The sequence below is a fragment of the Theobroma cacao genome, chromosome 10 (assembly GCF_053813885.1).
Source record: "Theobroma cacao isolate CCN51 chromosome 10, ASM5381388v1, whole genome shotgun sequence".
Classification (NCBI taxonomy): domain Eukaryota; kingdom Viridiplantae; phylum Streptophyta; class Magnoliopsida; order Malvales; family Malvaceae; genus Theobroma; species Theobroma cacao.
Window position 1 is genome coordinate 25,588,179 of NC_142648.1, and position 18,514 is coordinate 25,606,692.

At 32.5% G+C, this 18,514-nt stretch overlaps 2 protein-coding genes and 1 pseudogene across 3 annotated transcripts; all 3 read right to left on the bottom strand.

The window, feature by feature from the left end:
- Window positions 1-669: 669 nt before the first annotated feature.
- LOC148760490 (uncharacterized) lies at window positions 670-4,853 on the bottom strand. Of its 2 annotated transcripts, XR_016023195.1 has the most exons (12): window positions 4,721-4,853; window positions 4,548-4,603; window positions 4,225-4,442; window positions 4,012-4,134; window positions 3,597-3,714; window positions 3,376-3,471; window positions 3,159-3,247; window positions 2,473-2,532; window positions 2,319-2,358; window positions 1,434-1,975; window positions 1,210-1,273; window positions 670-1,136 (listed from the first exon to the last, which is right to left on the bottom strand). XR_016023195.1 is itself a non-coding variant. In XM_088802702.1 (4 exons), exons 1-4 carry the CDS (start codon window positions 4,839-4,841, stop codon window positions 4,044-4,046), a joined length of 486 nt encoding a protein of 161 aa, XP_088658828.1. In that variant the 5' UTR covers window positions 4,842-4,853; the 3' UTR covers window positions 3,893-4,043. The 2 variants fall into 2 exon arrangements, 1 of the variants encoding a protein (XP_088658828.1); XM_088802702.1 differs by lacking the exons at window positions 670-1,136; window positions 1,210-1,273; window positions 1,434-1,975; ... (3 more) ...; window positions 3,376-3,471; window positions 3,597-3,714 and having other exon boundaries at window positions 3,893-4,134.
- An 834-nt stretch (window positions 4,854-5,687) lies between these two features.
- LOC148760491 (putative disease resistance protein At3g14460) lies at window positions 5,688-7,952 on the bottom strand. The gene has a single exon (XM_088810510.1). The coding sequence runs from the start codon at window positions 7,950-7,952 to the stop codon at window positions 5,688-5,690; it is 2,265 nt and encodes a 754-aa protein (XP_088666636.1).
- A 62-nt stretch (window positions 7,953-8,014) lies between these two features.
- LOC148760492 (putative disease resistance RPP13-like protein 1) lies at window positions 8,015-10,148 on the bottom strand (annotated as a pseudogene).
- Window positions 10,149-18,514: the final 8,366 nt, after the last annotated feature.

Here is an 18,514-nt window from a genome sequence, read left to right on the forward strand (position 1 = left end):
AGCCTGTCCTAGATGTTTAAGATGCCGCATTGAGAATGATTGGAAAATCGGAATGTAGGAATATTAAGTATAGGACGAAGAATCCAACAAGTTTTAATTTTATTTTAATATTCCAAAGTAAATTGGAGTCTAGCTACATTTTTAAAGGGTAAATTTTTTTATGTTCATTTTTATTAGATAAAATATACATAATTTTCAAATATTTAATTAGATAAAATAATTACATTTTTATTTTTTTAAATGGCTTCCTATTGTATCCTCTAATAGATTAAAAAAAAATTACTACTTGTAAGGATATGGCCAATGAACAATATGATGAAGAGCTGCAGATTAAATTTCAATTTGGCTAGCAGTATTCCATCTTATGGCTTCGTTCACATACACTACAACCAGTTCATCCCCATTGAGAGTCCAAAACTGTTTTAAGCCTTCACCAACCCCATGACTACCAACATAAGATAAGGTAAGCAATTAAATTTGAAAATATGCAAAAAAAAAATTTTAAAAGTTGGAAAATCATTTTTAAAAACATCTAATTTTATAGAAAGTAAAAAAAAACTTAGTTATTACCTTTATTTAATTTATCATTTGCAATATAAAATAGAGATGAAAACTGAAAAACATTTTCTACAACCCAAGGAGCAGTTAAGGATGTAAAATGACAAGAAATGAAGGGAAGAACAGCAAATTGGGCTTTGCTTTCTAGCAACAAAAGCTGTGGAAAAATAATTATTCTAATACACCAGATTCAAATAAGATTCATCACACTTGTCTTTATCAGCAATAAGTTATGAAGCTGGAATTTCATCTTCTTCAAATATCTTGTAACTTCCCATGCATTGCTAGTGAAGTATCTCTTTGGCAGGCAACTGGAATTGTGCAGGTGGAATGACATGACCAGCTTCAACCCATTGTTATGAGTAATCAAAGCTTAGCAGTAATCCTTAAAAGGATTACTTCAGCAGCAGAGGAAGCTCATAGAGGATAACATGGACCAACCTTCCATTCTTAATCGTAATTTATCTGGGGTTATATCAAGGTAAGACAGGGAACTCCACATCCAAGTTCACAACCTTCCTCAGCTCCACTGCTGTATTACTGTTGTCCCGAACAAATTAGCGTTGTTCAGTATTTGCCTAGTGAAATTTTAACTAGTTAGAAACAGATTGCGTTGTTAGAATGTAAAAAAATGAATAAAAATGTGAGTACCTTAATTCTGTTTACCCAGCCTACTGAAACCTTGATTGGTTGATAAGCTTGTATACTTAAACATCTGCAAACAGTAATCGAGTGTGTCACGGACAATGCAAAATGAAAACTGAAATAGAGATATGACCTTAAAGAGAAAAGTTTGTAATGAGGCCATTCAAGCAAGAGTTTGTAAAACTACGAGTTGAATCTGACAAATATAGATTGTTGGAGAAAGAACAGACCTCTCCACACTGATTTGAGAATATTTTATCAGCAATTGCAATTTCTGTCATGAATTGGTTGTAGCTCTGGCTATGAAACAGGTCATAGTGTGGAAGTTGGAGAACTTAGGGAACAAGCTGTTTGAGATTCCCTCAGCCAATTCATCAGACTTTCTCTGGCGAAGTGCTGAGTTGAAGTAAGGATTAAAGTCTTTACCAGGATTGTAAACTGAGCTGTAAGTCAACCAAAATGTCTTAGTAGGTATAGAAGTTTTCTAAGCTAGCAGTTTTGAGGGTTACCACTCTGAAGTTTGCAATCATATTCCAACTGAGAAGCTTCTCTTTTTACAGTGATAACAGAACAACAACTTTGATCTTGCTTGAATGTGAAAGATCAGATTCACAGATTGACTACTGGCATGACCGTGGAGTCTGGATAGGTCCTTGGATGAAGACGTGACGATTCCAACTTCAAAAGTTTAGTTTTCATAGCCTTTTCATAGGCCAGAAAGCCAAATCAATATGGAGGTCCAGTAATTTTAGCTCAACTCCTTCTGAAAGGCCTGTATACCCATAAGGAATCTTCATGTTAATGGTCAAGGACTTTCATTTTAGTCACGTACAAAAAATGTAAAAGATTGGAACTACCTAATCTGTAAATAGAATTAGCATGCTACTCCAATCATAATTATTGCTATTTCAGATGAATGCTACCTACAAAATGAATGCAATAAACATCACAATTTCAGATGCAAATCATAATTATTGCTATTTCCAAGCAAGCAATGATTATGATGAGTACATAAGTGGTAATTTGAGTAATTACACTCTGTTTCAGTAAAGAACTGGTTTCTAGAATGTCATTTGAGTAACAAAACTTGAAATAGAAGTTAAATAGCATCTTACCATCAACATTGTCCCACAAATCATGCAACCCCCAGATTGCCTGAAAATAACAAACATATCACTTTTCATCTTTCGAATCCCAGAATGAAGGTCCTGATTAATGTCATTTTCATGCAAAAGCATAAAACAAATCGATAGGAGAGACAGGAATTACTCAGACTTCCAGATGTAGAAGGTGATATTTTGTCACTGATGATTTAGACTCCAAGCATGCCTGCAAAATAAATCATAAGAATATCTTACAAGTTTTAACAAGAAAGTAATATGAAGAATACCTTACATGTCATGACAAGTATCCTTAGCAAAACATTCAGTTACCCATTGATACCAGGTCAAATGTTTTATTTGATTTGCAAAATCTTTCTTTTTTTGTCTGTTCTTTTTTTCCCTTGTTTTTCCTTTCACATCTCTTGAGGTTAAGTGCAGCTAAATTGAAATCAAAAGAGAAATTACATATTATATACCTGATTGCTAAATTAAATTAGTATGATACCACAGTAGAATACAATCTGCTCGGCTGCCTGCACAATCAAAGAAAGGTCTGACCTTCTTCTTTATAAAGCTCAAAATCTAATAAAGTAGTTCAATCAGAAGCAATTGGTTCCATTGTTAATGCATCTTTTTTTACTGTCTCCTCAATGAAAACTACTTCTAAATAGTTGTGTCTGTATGGTTAGTAAATTTCATGCAGAGGTTGAAGTTTATACTTTCTGCTCTTTATTGTTCTTCAGATTCATGCATGTACAAATAAAATAAAGCATTGTTATTATATAAGAATCAATGATTGAAATTAAAAATAGAGTTATTAAACAGAGTAAGAGGATATTTAAATTGACACACCATTAGGAGGTGCATTCTTTCATTTTGCTCTTTTTCCCTCAACGGCATCAAACAGTTCTCATTTTCACATATCCATAAAAGCTGAATCCCTGTGATGAAAATATATATAAGCATAAAGCATTTGAACTGCCTTGAAGCACACAACCAAGAGGAAGTTATATAGGACAACTAAAATATGTAAAGCATTTGCCCATTTCATTGTTCTACAAATTTCTACCTGCAAGATTAGCAACTATCATTCACCCTTTAAATCAATCTGGACATTATAGATGAGCAGCTTGCTGGAAAGTACCCTGGTGTTGTACTTTGTGCTCTTTATCATTGTTCAGATTCCGGCATATGCAAATCAAATGAAAGCAATCTTATTGAAAAAAGAAACGAAAGAATCAATGATTGAAATTAAAATAGAGTTCAAAAACAGAGTAAGAGGATAAAAACCATGAGGAGGTGTATTCTTCAATTATGCTCTTTTGCCTTTCAACCACGCTAAACACTTCTCATCTTCACATATCAGGATAAAATCAAAATTAAGTTAGCACTGAGCCTCTCAAAGTGCCTGAAAAATGAAGGATAAATACATCATTTAGTTAAATAATAAACACCGGTGCAGTTATACATTTTAGTATTAAAGCTATTGTCTCTGCCTATACTCATGTGCTTGTGGTCAAGATACACCTGTAAAACAATGAAAATCTCAAAGCATTTGTAAAGGAGAAAAGACATTGCGAAAATAATTTGATTTACAAGATGCAAGGCAAGGCTTGCTTTATTGCCATTTGTCTGCTACTTTAGGAAACAAGAAAACATTAAAACAAAAGTGGGCAATTTAGGAAAGGCCACAGGCTTAGACTACCTTCCAGTTGTCAAGACTTTCAGTTTTGACATTCATTGTAATCTCCCATACCATCTGCCGGCTAATTCTGATATTATCCTCAAGAAATTCAATCGAAAGGACATCATCTTCTGTTTTGATGATCTGAAAAGCTCAAAAGTAAAAGATCAGCCGATTCAGAATTTCAGAATAATACCTAACACCAAAAAAGAAAAGAAATAGAAGAGAAGTTACATGAGGAACAATATCTCTTTTGGCAGGCAACTGGACTTGTGCAGATGAAACAACATGCCAGCTTCAACCCACTGTTTGGAGTACAAAAGCTTAGCAGTCATTGTTAAAAATATTTCTTCAGCGTCAAAGAAAGCCCATAGAGGATACCATGGACCAGACTTCCATTGTATATCATAACAGCCCATCCCCATGAGCAGCCCATTTGATCTCCATTTCTTCTGTTGTCTCATATAAATTAGTGTTCTTTATCTGCCAAGTTAACTAGATGCTAAAAACAGACAAATTCACAAGCATGCAGAAACTGGAAAAAGAAAATCAAGTACCTTAATCATCCTTTCCCTTAGAGAAACCTTGATTGGCTGATAGACATGTTTAACCTCTGCAAACAGTAATTGAGCTTATAAGTGGTGATGCAATCAGATAACTGAAATACAAATATTATCTTAAAGAGAAAAGTGCTTCGGTACATTACAAATATAAAATTGAAGTCGGATACCATGTAAGGAAGGATGAGGAGTTTGACCTGGCCATGTAAGGCCATTCAAGTAAAAATTTAAATCATTGGGAGAATCTCCAAAGTCACCACCATATGCCCCAATATTTACTACCATTGTCATTGTCCTTCAGTAGGCCCTATAAGCAGAAAGGAAAATATTTAGTCATTCCATAACAGAAATAACTTGTAACAAGAAATAACTGGCACTTGCATATTTGGCCCAATGGTAAAGTGCATGTATCCCTGCTCAAAGACCCAGGTTTGTATCCCCTCTCCCACAACAATCCTATGTTATAACAAAATACAAGAAATAACTTCAGTAGCAGAAGAGCCAATTGTAGTAAACCAACTAGAACCAGCCCCTAGCATGGTCCCAAGTGCTTATAAGATATCTGGGTTCAGATCCTGTGAGACTTATATTATTGACAATAAAACATAATTAGACATAAATTTCGAAGCACAAGGTTGAAATACTTAAGAGGAAATAGGTAAAAACTAACATGTTATTTATACTGGGAAAGGCTTTATAGTAGACAAAATCATCTCATGAAAAACGAAAACAATTTGATATTGATTTGGAAAGAACATTGCATTTCATTTTGTAATCTGATCAAATGACATCTAAGTCTAACTCGGTGGATAAAGTTCCTCTTATTGAATTGTACTGCATAAATAGATTAGTCTAAGAGGAGAAGTCCTTACATAGTGTCCTCTTATTGAACTTGACTTGAAAAAGTATTAAGCTACTCAAACTCAATTCTCTTTATTTAGATTTGTAAACAGTATTGAACTAACGAACCTATAGTAATCAAGAAAATAGAAGACTTGAACACTTGGACTTAATGTATGTTCTTGACATAAAAGGAATATTTATGAAAATTAATATATAATTTCAAGTGACATATATACCTGATTTCTGGATGAACCTTCCGTTTACGAACACAATCCATTTCAAATTTGGCTTTTCTCAATATATGCTGAAAAAATTATCCATTCCAATGTAAGGCACGTGGGCAATATTGGGCCACTCTTGTCCTCCATCCCTATTGCATCGTTGTTTCAGCAATGGACAACTAGAAATTTCTAGTTTCAAAAGAGAGGGAAACATTTCCTTCCTTGGAAGGAATTTGAGCTTGGGGCAATCTTGGACTCGCAATGATTCGAGAGAGGTGAGATTTTGAAAGCCCTTGGGGGACAAAATTTCAAGATTGGGAAAATCTATGATGGTGAAAGAGGTGAGAGAGGGGGGTAGAAGCATTTCTTCAAAAGGGAATGACGCCACATCTAGAGAAGCACCATTGATGGAGAAATGCTTAAGAGAGGTGAGTTTGTGCAAACCCCACTCGATTACTGACTTGCAGATAATGGGTTGCAAGATTGCAAGTGAGATGAGATTGGTAGGGAGCCCCTCTTCTGGGAAAGATACCACACTCGCACATTTAAATATCAAGAATTCTTCGAGAGAGACGATGTTGTGCATGCAGTTGGGTAAGGCCTCGAGCTTTTCACACTTAGAAAGATGGAGCTTTCTGAGTTTAGGGGTTAACAATCCACTTCCCGGGAAGGATATCAGATTTGGACAATTACCAATAAAAATCTCCTCAAGATGGTTGAGCTTGTCCAATCCATGCGGCAAAGATCTAAAATTTTCACAAAGGCTGATAATCATCTGTTCAAGAGAAGAGTTGTCTTGAATTTCATGTGCAATAAATTCTAGCGATCGGCAATTTCTGATGTGGAGGTATTTCAGCCCTATAGGAAACTTGCCCTTAGTGCACAAAGATATCAAAGACTTACAGTCTTGAATATCCAATTGCTCTATGCCGATGTTTTCTCTTTCATCTTGCAAGTACTGCAAATTCTCACACTTTAAAATGGTTAACCTTACAACCTGTAATGGTAACTCACCCCTTGCGAATAAAGATATCAATGACTTACAATTATAAATATACAATTTCTCTAGAAGAAATGTGCTGTTGTTGTTGACATTTTCTCTTTCATCCAACAAGTACTGCAAATTCTCACAACTGAAAATGGTTAAACTCCTCAAATTTGGAGGCAAGTTTCCAGTTGAAAATGAAATCAGTCTTGGGCATCTTTCAATTTGTAGCACCGTAAGGGATGTGTAGCTGTGCAGGCTTTCTGATAGGCTTTCTAGCCTATCACAATCTTTTATGCTCAGATCTTCAATATTGCGAGGGATTCCCAGTTGAATCTGCTCTTCCTTTTCGTCCTCAACCCCTATTGAAGCAAGTTGTGAACAATTCTGAATTTCCAGAAAGCGAAGAGGCCACGGATGTGCTGAGGATCCTTCTTGATTCTGCCATGAAGAAATTAGCTCCTCACATTTACCTATGTAAAGAGATTCTGCTTTTCTTAACCCGAACATCATATCCAGTGGACTTGTGAATTTCGAAATTTTTGAAAGGGAGACATTTTTCATGATTGAGCTAAAAATTGTACAACTTGTAACCACCACCTCTTGGCACCCATCAATTCTTAAGTTGCACAACATTGGAAGGCTAGGGAGTGAAACTACCAATTGCCCACATTCACGAACCTCAAGTTTCTTCAATGAAGGAGGACAAGTAGCTAGACTTCTCAGTTGTTGACATCCAATAATCACTAGTTCCTCCAAGAAAGGAAGACGAGTAGGTAAACTTTCTAACAACTTGGGACAATCTGAAACAGAAAGCAGGCGAAGGTGTTGGAAGTTTTTCACATGTTCATCAACTTCACAAGGATCCCATTCCTTCCATTCGGGCATGCCATCAAAAAATAATTCCTCTAGTATTGGAAATGCAATCGACACATTTTTTCCAAAAAAGTTAGAATCCACAGTAGTCACCTTACGCATCCCCTTGATAGAAAGGGATTTTAGCAATGGTAATCTTCCAATTGCCGGTAATGATGTACAATTTGCACAGTGATGCAAATACAAATGTGATAGCTTTTCAAATGAAGGATGTCCCATCCAATCTGGGAATGTATCACCTCTATAATATTCAATGGTGAGCCTTTCCAGCATTATATGAGGTCGGAGTGAATTCAACACGTCCTTATGAATTTGAATTTCTTCTACTGCAAAAACATCATGGAAGTCCCAATTCAAAGTTAAATCACAAATATTTGACTTGTTACATAACATAGCTGCTGATGCATCTTGAGCTTTGACAACATTCTCCAATCCTGAAATACGAAGTTCACCCTTAAGATTAGACAAATTCTCCATCTCCCTTATCTGAAGGCCATTATCTTGACTCAAAAAAAATCTTGTCAATGTTTGGAGACTGGTTAGCTCACCAATTCCCATTGGCATCCTTTTTAGTGATTTGCACCAATAATATCAAGATGCCTTAGGTTAATTAAAAATCTCATTTTTGAAGGAAACTCCTTAAGATGATAACACTCTCGCAAAATCAAGGTCTCTAAATTATAAAGCTTGCATATTGAATCTGGTAGAGTTGTGATTGGAGTGTGAGAAAAATTGAGATAACGTAAATGTACCAAATCTCCAATAACATTAGGTAACATGGTCAAGTGATACCATTGTAAAGAAAGCACCCTCAAGTATTTCAATTTTGGCAACAAATCATTGAGAACTTGATTAGATATATAGTGCTGCCTTTTATGTGACATATGCAACGGTAGGAAGGTTCTTAAATACTTCTTTCCATAAAAGACTCGGAATTTTTTAATTCCATCAGTCTCACCACTAATGTAAGATGAGTGGCGAGCATGATTGGAAATGTTCAATTCCTTGTCACTCTCCACTCTGAAGCATATTTCTTTAGCAATTGATTGAGCCAAATCATTAATCAGATCATGCATTACATATTTAGACTTATCGTCATTGGATATTTCAAAAAATGACCTCGATACAAGTTCTTGAAAAATCTCTTGACCCAAATCTTCATTTTGCTGCACAGCTTCCATTCTTAGATAGCCTTCTGCCATCCATAACCAGACAATTTCTGTTTCAGTAAATTCATAGTCTTTGGGGAGTATGGCACAGTAAGCAAAACATCGCTTTAGATGTGGAGGAAGATGATGATAGCTTAGTCGTAAGGCTGGAATTATATCACTCTTCTCTTCTGAAATATTCCAAATCTCACTTTCTAGTATATATTTCCATACATCAAGGTCCACCTTATTCTTCAGAAGGCCTCCAATGGTCTTAGCTGCCAAAGGCAAGCCCTTGCACTTCTTCACAATCTTTCCACCAATTTCTTCTAAGTTCAGATGCCTACTGAAATCTTTTGCTCCTAAAGCATGGTGAGATAATATAGAAAGGCAATCTTCATCAGACAACTTTTGCAGCTTGTGTTCAATGGGGATAGTTCTTGCCATTGAAGAAACACTTTGATCACGTGTTGTCACAATAATTGTAGTTCCTATTCCAAAGGGGGCTAGTAGATCAACCCAATCATTATAGATTTGATGCCAAAGATCATCCAAAATGAGGAGTAGTTTTTTTCCAGACAGCTTTTTCTTCAATTTTGTTTGAAGCTTATTCAAATCATATTGATCAATACCATATTCAGGACCAACTGATAGCAAAATTGATTTTGTTATATCCATGATATCAAAAATTTCAGAAACACACACCCATGCTTTAAGATCAAAATAATTATTTGCACGACTATCATTGTAGACAAGCTTAGCAAGAGTTGTCTTGCCAATCCCCCCCATGCCAACGATGGGAATCACACAAATTTCACCAACATTCCTATTTAAAATCAATTCAAAGATTGCTTCTTTGTCATTTGCCCGGCCATAGACTTGAGTTTCAGTTACCAAGGAAGTGGTTGGCGGCCTTTCTGTTACTCGTTTAGGCCTCCCACCACCATTTTCACTCAAAGCCAAGGCACTCTTTCGTTCTGCCAAATCTTCAAATCTAGTGGTGATCTCTTTTATCTTGTACATAATTTCATTATCAGATGAGGAATTATGGCATAGGCTGAACCTAGGAATGCAAGTAGGAAGGAGCTTTTGTAACTTACTTGAGCTGTCTTGATGCTCCCTGGTCAACTTGCGTCTCAAAGCTTCAGTAGCAAACTCATCCAATACATCATCCGCATCGTACGCCAAGACTTGGAGCTCGGCCAACCATCTCTTCACATGCCCATCCTTCATGTGCTTCTCCTCGGCATCATCTAGCACTGCTTGAATACCGGGCAATATCTTTTTCCACTTCTTGAGCTCCTGGCCAACTTGTTTCTCAGTGACAGCGTTGAGAAATTCAGCAGAGGCTAACTTACTGAACAACACTTCAAAGAACGCAGCTAGAGCAGCTTCTCCGATAACAGACATGGCTTCTGACTTGCAAAAACAGAGAAATTGTGAGTGAAATGGGGTAGAGGTAACTCGGAAAGACTTGAACTAGAAGTAAACAAGAGAGATTGTTTTACGTGGACCCACGTGGCTTTGATTTCATTTTCAAATATTCAACAAGACAAAAATATATAATTATTATTTCTTTTCTTTAAATCTCTTCCTATTGCACCTTCTACCAAATTAAAAAATATATTCCAAATTGAATCATTGTGGACGGCTAAGAAATGGTTTGTTTAGACTCCAACACTATAATATTAAAATATGATTAAAGGCATAATCATTCAAGCAATTAAGCAGTAGGTGACGAATTCAACAAGCTTTGACTTTAATAACATTTCTAAATGGAACATTATAAGAAAAAGATAAAACCAAAGATTGGATGCTTTAAAATTGATGCTTTGAAGAAAATTGAAATTTAATAAGAGTTTTTTTTTTTTTGTGTGTGTAGAATAAAAGTGGATATATAATAATAAGTATTTATGGGAATTATAACCAAATTTTGTGTAGAATAAAGTAGCTTCTTTGTCTCCTCATTTTCAAGTCCCTGCTAAAGAATGCTCTTCTCTCTCCCCTTCCGAAAGCAGAAACCTCTTTCCTTAGAAGTGAGCTTTAGCAGCATTCCAAGATGATAGAGTCAGGTATGAAAAATATTATATGACAACCCTTTAACCTGTTAGTGGAATTTTTTAAACTGACTATGTCTTATATAATTCTTATTTACCTGGACCATAATGATAAAATAAAAATTGTTTAATGGCATATTATTCCAGGACTTGACCGCAGGGTGAAGAACCCAACAAGTTGTAATTGTATTATATATTCCAAATTGAATTAATTGTGGACAGCTAACAATGGTTTGTTTAGACCCCATCCCAACATCTGATCCCCACTAGAAAATTAAAATATGATTAATGGCATAATCACACAGGATGACGAATTCAACAAGCTTTGACTCTAACAACTCCAATATAACTTATGATTTAAGAGATTATTTTTCTTTTTTTAATTTCCTTTTCTTTTTGACATAACCATCTAATGAGCTGTTTCTTTTTGAAATAGTCATTGATCACCTCAATTTATGGTATTTAGTTTTAGAAAATGTTTTTAGTTTTTATTTTTATTTACATTTCCAATATAATCAACATAAGATAAGGCTAGTAATTAAATTAGAAAATTTTTCAAAAAAATAAGTTGGAAAATCATTTTAAGAATATCTTATTTTATAGAACATAAAAAACTTAGTTATCTAATTTTATTATCTCTCCTTCTCTCAAAGCAATTAAAAGCAAAAACCTCTTTTCCTGGAAATGACCTTTTGTAATATTCCTAACATATTAAGACGATAAGAGTTAGTTATGAAACCTATTCATAATTTTATTTTTATATTACATTCAATTACAAAATTATATTTTTATTTTTAATCAAAAAAATTTTATAATTAATGGTTGATTAATTATCATCGATCAAAATACTTTTGTCATTTTATATTCAAGTGGTGTTGACATAGAGTATGAAAAAATCATATGACTATATCATAATACAATATTAACATGTCACGTTATCATTCATTATGTCGTGTCAGTATGTCACATCAATGTAACGTAATATAAAATGATAAGTAGTACTTTGATTAATAATAATTTATCAACCATTAATTATATGAATTTATTTAATTTCAAATACAAGTATAAAAATTTAATTGAACGTAATAAAAAATAAAAATTTATTTAAATTTTTTTAAGCATTATGTCATTCAAGATATTAATTAAATATAAGATGGAGAAATTGTTTAAATTTGATTATTGGATGCTTATACATTGAGGAAGATATAAATTAGGAGTGTCTGTGGAAAATCCTGTAACCAAAGTCAAGAGTGAAACACTATAGAATTTATGAGTAGAAAAGTAGAGAGTAGTCGACAAAATGTGATATCATTCTCATTTGAGAAGAACTCTCATTCTCCCTTAAGCTTTTCTGTCCATTTCTTTTCTTGTCGTTGTTTCCTTGCCTTTGCTGTGTCGGTGGGATGTCCTTTCAAAAGTCACGAGTCTCACAAGAAATTATAGTCTTTTCATTTCTTCATCTCCTCCGCCACTCCACAATGTAATTTTCAATGACCACTAAAAAACGTTGAATTTTTTAGCTTTTAACAATAATAAATTTTATTTAAATACCAATAATTGGATGTAGTTAAAAAGGAAATACCAATAATAAGAGTGGTGGTATTGTGTTATTGAAAATGTATTATTTTTATAAATAAATTAAATTTTTATCTCATGTGTAGTTTAATTATTTTTTAGCATTCGAGTTTAAGATTTTGAGATGGAATGTTCATTTTGAATATTAATATTGAATTGAGATGAATTAATGTGAAATCTTAAAAGGTGGGAGTAATTTATCTAAAAAAAATTAAATTTTTAATCATAACATTTCATTAACTATGAATATGGATAACACTATGAAAATTCAATTATTGATTACTCGCAAATAGTATCAATAATACATATAAATATTTTATAATCATATATTTTTTACACATAGTTGGATGATTAGACATTTTAGCATTTTTTCTATGAAAGGATTTGTATTTAACTTCTTTTTTGGTAAGATTGGGAAAAATATTTGTTTTAATAATGACACCAATTCCACAATCAAAATTTAATTATCCTGGTGTTAATAAGTTTGCACATATCAAGTCATATTTCATTAATTTTAAGTCAACGAAATCATGTTGTGATCATACTCTATTGTTTTAAATTTTTATTCTGTTGGTAAATATTTAAATTCAACTATACAACATGTGACATTGTAACCTTTAAATTTCTCAAATCAAAAAGGAAAAATTTTGACAAAAAGTTGCAAAAGTTACTGCATTTTAATATATTATCCTCTGAAAGTTGATTAGAATAAAAATTTTACATTAACCCCATCATCATAATCATTTGTTCACTGCAAAAAGCTGCTATTTGCCAAGTTACATATTGGTAGTTCTAAATTTTCATTATTGGAACTTTAGATAGGTAGATCAAATTTATCGTTTATTTTTAAACGGATGTACTTTTTATTACTGTACCTTTTAGTTTGGTTAAAATATAATTAAATGTTATGGATGAAAGAATATTCAAGAAGCAAATAAAAGGGTATTCTATAATATATTTTAATTTTTTGTCATTTTAAATCAAATTAAAAAGTATAGTGATAAAATAACCTTCATTAAAAGATGAGTGATTTTTTTTTTTTTTTGGAAAGGCAAAGATGAATATATTACTCAAAATGAGGGGAGGAAGTCCCTCAGGCATCAGTTACAAAAATCCTGCAGCCCAACAAAAACCAACTGCAAGTGAAAAGTGGTCAGTCCAAAACAAGTCAGGACTAACCCGTTGAGAAGAAGGATACCTACAGCAAACACTATACAGCAAGATCTGTACATAGAAAACCCTATACAAGTGTGTCCAGACAAAAAGCTTAGCATGATGGGATCAGCAGAATATACAAGGCATAAGATAATCAAGATCCAGCAGCTACAGTTCAACAAATCTGGAAAGGAAAACTTAATAACAAGCAGCCAAAAGAGGGAGGATTAAAGAGGGCAGAGCAATCTATCCAGCATGAGGGTTAAAGATGAGCGATAAATTTAATCCATCATCTTAAATAGAACAGTAAATTTGAACCTTATCCCTTCTAATAAAACAATTACTTTTTTTCAATACATATCACTTGTATTCAAAGTTTGGTACATCAATTTAATTTTACCAACAACAAATTGATTTAATTGAAAGAGAATTAAAGAATATTTGTTTCAATGTAGGTGATCTTGTATTCAAAGTTTGATACATCAATTTAACTATTACCAGCTATAGGTCTACAAAATAAAATAAAAAAGATTCTTTCTTCTCGATGTAAGTGATTTTTAATTATTAGTGCTTTATCTCAATGCTATCTAATGAAAAAAAGCAATTTCGAGCATCTTTTATAAATGTTGAAGCAACTTATTTGTTTCAAAATTTTCGCATGGAAAGATATTTGTTGACCTGAAACAGTGCTGATAGATTATGGATATGTCTCATTGTATGAAATGTAATAAATTTGTAGGTTAACACTTTTATCTCTTTTATATTTTAGATAACCTAATAAAATGTAATAACTATTTTATTTTCTATTCTAACCATTCAAATATTTCTTGTACTAACAAAAATAAATCTTATTTTTTCTTATTAGAAATTGAATGTGAAATGGTGTCGAGATAACTCTGAAAGACTTGAAGTAAAAGTCAAAAACAGAGAAAAATAAAAAATAAAAAATAATGTTTGGAAAACTTATTACGAAGCTTTGTGAGTAAACACATTCGCCAATGGGATCTTGTGTTAGCACAAACAAAATTTTCTTACAATAATTTTTTGAACCAAACCACTCGAAGATGTCCATTCAAAGTAGTGTATAGAAAATGCCCACTTAGTCCTTTTGACCTTCTTGCGTTACCAACTACTCGTGAATCTAGTACTAATCATAAAAAACGTGTTAAGCAAATCAATAAGATTCATGAAGAAGTTCGAGAGAAGATTATTTATTAGACTGACAGATACCAAAAGCAAACCAATAAGCACAAAAAGCTAGCTAGTTTTAAAAGAAGAAACTTTGTGTAGATTCACTTAAGGAAAGAACGTTTTTCTAAGTCCAGTGCAAAATTATCTTCTTGAGCTAATGGACCATTCCGAGTCTTGGAATGTATTAATGAGAATGCTTACAAGATTGAACTTTTTTGGGGATTATGAAGTTTATTGTACTTTCAACGTAGTTGATCTCTCTCCTTAGTATGAAGAACATGAAGAAGACATAGATTTTAAAGACAATTTTTCTCCAACCTAGAAAGAATGATACCAGAGTCTATTATTAGATTATTATTATTTAAGAATTATAGGTATGATTTTATTTAATTTACTTATACTAGGACTTTAGGCTAGTCATGTTTTATTTAGGAATAGGACATCTATTTTATTTAAATCTTTTGTTAACTACTCTAGTTGTATTAGACAACCTGAAGTAAAGTTTCATTAGGATGTGAGCCTATAATACTATAAATAAGACCCTTAGACTTAGTTATTATTCATATTCAAGTTGAGAATAAATAAAAAATATTTTCTTAAGCAATAGTGCTTATTTCTCTACACTCTCTTCAAAAAAACAACATGTGCTAGTATCTTTGGCTTAGACAACTAAAGTGAGATTTTGACTATTTTTTACCTTAGTGGGGTTTCTAATCTTATTAAGATTGGTGATTCACCTTAATGGCGTTTATAACATCGCTACAATTGGTGTCTTTCACAATGTCCCGTGTCATGACGTGGCACTAACATTCTAATGTGGAAGATCAAGAAAAAAAATTTAAAAAAAAATTTTAGGTCATGTCATAGAGACTAAATTGAACAAAATTGATATGTTTAGAGACTAAATTAAAAAAATATTTAAAAAATATAAATCTTTGAGTAGATGATACATATATTTATTAATAAGCCATATTAAAGTGTAAAAAGAAATAAATATAAATATTATCTTATTTGGTTATTTGATTCCATAATAAGTATATTAATCTATCTTCTTTCAAAAAATTAAGTTTAAAATCTAAAAAAGCCTTTAAACTATTCATGAAAATTAAAATAAGTTCTTATATTTTTATTGCATTCAATCAGGTTTTTATATTTTTATTTTGAGCCAAATAAGTCTTTATCCTTTTTTTGTGTAAAATAAACTCTTGTATTTTTATTTTATGTTAAATAAGCTCTTATAACTAATTATTAACTTAGTCAAAGTGCACATTATCATTCTATAACACGTGGTGCTAACGTGACATACTAATATATCATAATTGATAATGATGTGACATGTTGATATATCATAATTGATGATAACTTGACATGTTAATTGGTCATGAAAACATGATCACGTGGTATTTTTCAACTTCCACATCAACATTATGTCAGTATCATGTAGATATAAAATAACAAGTGGTATTTTGATTGATGACAATTACTTAATTATTAGTCATAAGGGTTTATTTAAATTTACTTGAATAGTTTAGGGGCTTATTCAGCATTACGTCAAAAATTTTTTAATATTTTATAGAGTTATTTTTTATATTATTAAAGATTGCATTACACTAAACTCATGAAGCTTAAAATGTGGGAGTAATTGGTGTTTCGATAGAATATTGAGAAAACACCAAAAGTGAACGTGCAACGGCTATTGGTGTTTTCTCAATCTTCCATCAAAACACGAAAGAAGTTAAAGTCAATGTTAAAAGCTAAAGCCAATGCTAGGGAAACATTTTAATTGTAGGTCACACCCTTGCATGATAGTCACATATGCCAGTTTTTTTATGATGACCACCGTCCATCATCAAGCATCTATTATTAACAATGACATATTTTAGTCAAAAAAGAATTATAAATTTAATTGCTGGAGTTTACACATTATGTATCACAAGGTTATTAGATTATTTTGAACCATTGAGAGCTTTTGGAATGCAAACTAAGCTCATCCTTATGACCATTGATCAAAACATATATAAAAATGTTAGAATGATAATATTAATTTGGAAAAAATATAATAAATATTTCTTTTTGTTTTGTAGGGTTTGGTTATTGAAAAAAAATATATATTTATAAGATTAATTTGTGCGTTTAATAAATTTTGTGGTCTTTTTGGATTCCAATCTCAATCAAATTTTTGTGATTTTTTTTAAACTGTCAAATTGAAATCATAGAATCAAGCTCTTGGCTTTTGGCACTAAAGAGATGATTTCTTGACAAATTATTTTGTCATTAAAGCATTTAATGGGCTTACTTTGGTTTTCATACATATATTAAAAAAAGGTAATTAAATTAAAATCATATATAACTAAATTTTTTGTCAACAGTTTGGTTTTTAAATTTAACTTTTTCTACATGTCAATTTAATTAATAGTATATAACTACCATCATATTAAAGTGTCAAATACAAATTTTGATATACCAAAATTAATATAATTTTCAAAAAAAATATAAAATAAAATAATAATCTCAGTCAAATTTAATATAAATTTTTAAATTTAACTAGTTAAACATATAAAAAAAATGTACACATATAAAAATATAAATAATAATATAAGCGGGGCAGGACATGGTGGTGTGGGGCAACCACATACCATAACCGCTTTGCCCTGTCCTGCCGAGCCTATCAAACAAAAATATTGCCCCAACCGCAAACCGCCTTACTTTTCAAAAAAAAAAAGAAACACCTCCTTGGAGGCAGATCGAGGTGGAATCCATGGAGCAACTTGGACTTTTTCCATCCCTACCTTTGAACCATAAATGAACATGTAATCAACTTTGACAGTGTATGAGGGCTTTGTTGAACCCCTTACAACTGTTTTAATAGAGAAAGATTGGATTTGGTCTTGTTTAATTTCTTACTTCGGAACATCTAAAGGAAATTGGAAACGTTTTAAATTGTTTTAGGATGGTGGCACTAGAAGGAGGAAAGAAAAACAGAACCTAAAAGTATATCCCTTCAATCTGCAACATATAAAGAAAATGGTGGGGTTTTACTTGGGCGATTCCAAATTCAGGTGAATCCTTCATTAGATCTTTGGAAGATTGTTTATATGGGAGTGCATTGAAAAAAAATGAATAGTGGTATGCCGTGTTACCTTGTGGTTCTCATGGCTTGCAAGGAATGATTCTATTTTTATCGAGAAGATTTGGGACAAGCAGGAAATTCTTTTCTTAGCAAAGATGAGATTGGGTGAGGGCAAGTGAAGGAAATGAGGCTATGGGTTGTGGAATGAACCGAAAAGATTTAAGTGCTGGTCTTTTACTGTTTGAATTCCTCCTTATGAAAGAGAATTAAAGTTCAATATAACTGAACCGTCTTGACGAAAATCAAGACTTGCTGATTGTGGAGGAGTCCTTGGAGATGATAAGGGTTCGATTATGGGCTGTTTTTGGTCCTCTGGAAATTCAAGAGTCCAATTATGCACAGTTGATGGTCATCAAGCAATCACTAAAGCCTTTTGCATCTTCACCGTAGGTGAGTTTCAAGAGATTGATTATAGAATCTAATTCTAAGGTAGAACTTGCATGGATTTGTAACAAGCAGACATGGAACCATCGACATATTTTTAAAGAAATTGATAGTTTGAAGAGAAAGATGGAAGATATTGTGTTTGTGGATACACTCCATGAAGCTAATACATTCGGAGTTGAAAGAGCCAATATGTTTTCACTTGGTGGTAGGCCATGTTGCTTCTGTTCTGAGTTGGAACTGCTTTTCTTCCATCATTCACAGTTTGGACAACATTGGCTAGGAATTAATATGATGTAGCTGTTTCATTTGTGGATTCTGTTATTATAACGTTTATGCTTCTGCATAGTGTTACGAGGCCTGTTCGTTGTTGCTGATTTTTCATTGTAATGCTATATT